This window comes from Manacus vitellinus, unplaced genomic scaffold, assembly GCF_001715985.3.
Source record: "Manacus vitellinus isolate BGI_N305 unplaced genomic scaffold, ASM171598v3 scaffold_135_pilon, whole genome shotgun sequence".
In the NCBI taxonomy this organism is placed as follows: Eukaryota; Metazoa; Chordata; class Aves; order Passeriformes; family Pipridae; genus Manacus; species Manacus vitellinus.
The window spans coordinates 62,528-66,554 of NW_021938977.1; the positions used below are offsets into that span (position 1 = coordinate 62,528).

At 66.7% G+C, this 4,027-nt stretch overlaps 2 protein-coding genes across 2 annotated transcripts in view; both read left to right on the top strand.

Moving 5' to 3' along the window:
• The window catches only part of CAD (carbamoyl-phosphate synthetase 2, aspartate transcarbamylase, and dihydroorotase), a gene marked incomplete at its 5' end in the record, with an annotated part of 11,397 nt that extends 11,330 nt beyond the window's left edge, over positions 1–67 (top strand). The window contains one exon of the mRNA XM_029958008.1: positions 39–67. Within this exon, the coding sequence (XP_029813868.1) occupies positions 39–67 (29 nt within the window). The remainder of the gene's footprint in view (positions 1–38) is intronic.
• Positions 68–2,894: 2,827 nt separating this feature from the next.
• MPV17 (mitochondrial inner membrane protein MPV17) lies at positions 2,895–3,853 on the top strand. The gene is made up of 3 exons (XM_029958018.1): positions 2,895–3,017; positions 3,280–3,372; positions 3,611–3,853. The coding sequence occupies exons 1-3, from the start codon at positions 2,910–2,912 to the stop codon at positions 3,836–3,838; spliced, it is 429 nt and encodes a 142-aa protein (XP_029813878.1). The 5' UTR covers positions 2,895–2,909; the 3' UTR covers positions 3,839–3,853.
• Positions 3,854–4,027: the final 174 nt, after the last annotated feature.

Here is a 4,027-nt window from a genome sequence, read left to right on the forward strand (position 1 = left end):
CCTGCCCTGAATTTCCCTAACGATGCTGCTGCTTGCAGGGCTGGGAAGTGCCATAAGCCTGCCCTGACACTGGCCAGCAGCTCTGCTGCCCCAGGGACTCATAGCCCTGAACACCAGACACCTCTGCCCCTCACTGCCTACTGCCCTTCTTGTCCCCCCCAATCCACCCGGGGCTGGGACTGTGGCTGGGTGGTGGGAGAGCCCATCCTGCCTGTGCTGGGTGTGCTCAGGGCCATACAGGGGCTGTGTGGCACTGCTGGCTGGAAGCAGGGTGTCCCTGTGTGCTCCCTGCTGCACCCCCTGCTCGCAGCCTTCCCCTCGTCCTGCTGCTCCCAAGCCACCAGCCCAGGAGGCTGGGAAAGCATAACCTCAGGGGGTGCCCTGCTGAGCCGGGGCCTCCCCTCGCAGTGCAGCCACTGGCCCTTGGCCCTGCTGCCCCCGGGTGCCCCCCTGCCCAGCTGCTGGGGCCCTGCCAGGCCGCCTCGCTGCTCCCGCTGTTATTTTTATGGGATGTGATGGAGTCTATTGCTGGGCACTGCTGGCCGCACATCCCCTGGTGCCTGGCGAGAGGCCAGGGTGGAGCTGGGAGGGCTGCCCAGGGCCAGCCCTGCCCATTCCCCCCTGGCCCCTGCCTGCTGCTGTGCAGGCTCAGTGTGGCCCTGGGCTGGCTCCAGCCCTGTTCTGCCTGTTGCTGTTTTGTATCAGAGCTGGCACTGCCATAGCACAGCCCCCCAGTCCCTCCGGGCCCCACCAGCCCCCAGGGGCTGTGCTGTGGGGGGCACGGCTGCTCTGTGGGTGCTGGGCTGATGCTGGATGTGGTTCCCCTGGCCCAGAAGAGGCTCTGCCCTCAGGCTGGGCTCTCTCTCCCTGCCTGTGGCAGGTTCCCAGGCCCAGCTGAGGGGGCACGGCCATTCCCTCCAGGCTGGGGCAGCACTGCTGGGGCCGAGTGTTCCTGCTCTCAGACCCCCATTCACAGCTGGGCTTGGCCCCTCTCTTCTGGCTGTGCCATGGTCCATGCAGCTCCCTTGCCCTGGGCCAGATACATTCCGGCCTCCAACCCTGCTTTCCCTTGCTGCTCCCGGAGCCCCTGGTGCTGCCAGCTGGGGCTGGGCCAGGGAGCTGCTGGCAGTTGGCTGTGTTGCTGCGTCCAGCCGTGCTCACCGCCCGAGCTGCTGTCTGAGGACCACGGGGTCGGGCAGGGCTTTGCCTCCTGCATCCCGGGCCCCAGGCCAGGCTGCCGGCAGGGCCCGGGCACAGCAGGCAGCAGCACGTGCCCACAGCCGTGACCTTGCTGTCCCTCCCTGCCTGTGGAGAGCAGCCCCGCCCTCCCACCGTGGTGATGCTGTGGGGATACAGACGGTGCCCTACTTAGGTTCAGGCCCAATTCAGAATCCTCTGGTCGTGGGAGCAACGCCCTGGGGGTCAGCTGGGCACCCTGGCTCTGGGCTTGGCCTGGCTGCAGGCTCCAGCCCCACGCAGCCATCTCCCCCTGGGCAAGCACTGGTGCCAAAGTTATCGTGAGGGACTGGATCCAGCTGCACCCCAGGCCCGGGCAGAGACAGGTCTGTTCCCCCGGCACAGCTTTGTCACCGCCGGGCACCGTGCCCGGACCGTTCGGCACTGGATGAGTAACGGCAGTGCCACGGCTGCGTGTTCTCAATGAGCATCGTGCCCCTGCACCCAGCTCCTGGGAACGCTACCTCTGGGGGCAGCCAGCACTCTGGTGTGCTGTACTGGAATCCTACTCCTGCTGCCACCCCCTCCCCTGCACTGCTGCAGCCCGCGGGCTGGCAGGGCTACCCTGCCATCATGGGTGGGAGCAGAGGGCTCTGGGCTGGGGGACAGAGCCCCAAACCCTGGGGCTGGTCCAGGGTGGGAGATGGAGCCTGTGAGGCGGCAGCAGGAGGTACTTGGGGCCTCCATGGGGCTGTAGAGCCCGGGCTTGCCCTGTCTGGGGGCCACATGGCATGGTGTTGGGAGAGGGAGCTGGGCCCTGTTCCCCCATGAGCCGCTCGTGGAGCCCCTGGGATAGGGCTGGCCCTGAGCTGGCCGTGACAGGGGCTGCTGGGATGGGGAGTGCTGAGACTGGTGCTCCCCAGGCCAAGGGCTTGCTGGGCTCAGGGCTTACAAGTTCAGAGCAGAGCAGCAGTGGGGCTGAAGACCTACCTGGGAACTGTCCCAGGAGGAGCGGGGGGAGTGAGCAGGAGCTGCCAGGGCCAGGGGGAGCAGCGCTGGGGCTGGGGGGCAGCACCGGGCCAGCCAAGTTGCGTCGAAGGGGTCAGGGGTGTAGAATGGAGCAGGAGCTGCCAGAGGCCCAGCCAGGCAGCATCCCACCGGGGACACTGATCTGGAAACAGGGCCAGGAAGCCGTGCCAGCAGCCGGCCACAGCGAGGGGCTGGGGCAGCCCGGGCAGTGGAGAGCACATCCTGCGTGTCCTGGCTGCTGGCAGAGCCAGAGAATGGCTCTCCAGAGAGGAATCGCAGTCAGCAGAGCCTGCCCAGTGCACAGGGAGAGATTTGGGAGAGGCTCAGGAGAGGCCATGGTGGGGAGCACAGGCAGCAGCCATGTGGACTGTCCTGAGAGCCCCAGGCACCACAGGCCCTGGGTGACGGGTGTTAATCAGTCTTTCACAACAGGTCAGCCCCGTGCCCAGGGCACCAGGAGGAGATGCAATCAGGCACTCTTTTGGCCAGAGATGCTGCAGCATCCTGAGAGGCCCGAGGTGCTGAGCAGGGCTCACTGCAGGCAGTGAGGAGCTGCAGCTGGGATGGAGCTGATGGGGCCACAGCAGGCTCAGGCATCCCGGGGCAGGGGAGCAGCAGCAGCACTGGGCAGGGGGCCCAGCCATGGGCAGGGCATGCGGGGGTCTTGCCCACCTGAATGGGCTGTGCTGGTCGCAGGGGCCCTCATGGGAGCTGGGGATGTGATCGCACAGCAGCTGGTGGAGCGGCGGGGGCTGCGTGGGCACCACGGCCCCCGCACCCTGAAAATGATGGCCATTGGCTTCTGCTTCGTGGTGAGTGCCAGCACGGCAGCGTGGGATGGGATCCGGGGCTCTTTCATCAGGGTGGGGTCATGTTGCCCCCCCAGTGTGAGCTGGGACATCCTGATGGCACCTCTGGCAGCCGTGGGCAGGGCTGGTTCCCTGGAGCATGGCAGCACAGCCCAGTCAGAGGCAGGACAAGCCCATCCTGGTAGTCTTGGGCCCATATAACCAGCTCCGGAGCCCCCTTGGCTAGTGAGGGTGGGTGCTGCTCCTCACCTCCTGGCTCCTGCAGGGCCCCGTTGTGGGCAGCTGGTACAGGATCCTGGATCGGCTCATCCCGGGGAACACAAAAGTCGTGGCTGTCAAGAAGATGGTTCTGGACCAGGTTGGTGTGACGTGAGCGAGGGTGTCCCATCGGGCTGGAGCGGCAGGATGGGGTGATGGGTGCAGCCATATTCCTGTGGCAAATTTCCATCCCATTCCATGAACCCCTGTGCCTGAGCTGAGCCAAGCCCCACCGTGGTGGAGGGTTGGGGTGGGCAGGGTCGCAGGGGCTGCCCGTGGCCAGCCCAGCTCCAGGCACCACAAGCCCCTCGGCATTGGCCCTGGCTCCTCTCTCACAGGGAGGCTTCGCCCCGTGTTTCCTTGGCTGCTTCCTGGCCATCACGGGGGCCATGAACGGGCTGTCAGTGCAGGATAACTGGTCCAAGATCCAGCAGGTATGTGCTGCTGCCCTGGGGTGGATGGGGGGCCCTGGGGAACCGGGGGGGCCCTGGCAGCTCCTCCCGGTGCGCTGGCCCTGGCGGCTGCTCCCGTTCGTGGCTGTTCCCACTCCCAGGCGCTGGGTCTGAGGGCCCTGCGGGCATCAGGTGCCCGGTGCTGCCAGTCTTCTGGGTTCTGGCACCACGGCCATTCCTGTGGTGTGGCACCAGGGTCCCACCTGTGCCGGGCACAGATGCCGTGGGCTCCTGCGTGCCGTCCGGCCCTGCTCCTGGCTGGGTCTCCAGAGCCATTACCGAGATGGCTCCCGTTGGCAGCGA

Bases quoted from the DNA above. Each gene is read 5' to 3' on its own strand.
- MPV17 (XM_029958018.1), top strand. From the start codon at position 2,910: ATGGGAGCTGGGGATGTGATCGCACAGCAGCTGGTGGAGCGGCGGGGG. The intron at 3,018-3,279 runs GTGAGTGCCAGC...TGGCTCCTGCAG, and splicing joins CCATTGGCTTCTGCTTCGTG to GGCCCCGTTGTGGGCAGCTG. The intron at 3,373-3,610 runs GTTGGTGTGACG...CCTCTCTCACAG, and splicing joins AGAAGATGGTTCTGGACCAG to GGAGGCTTCGCCCCGTGTTT.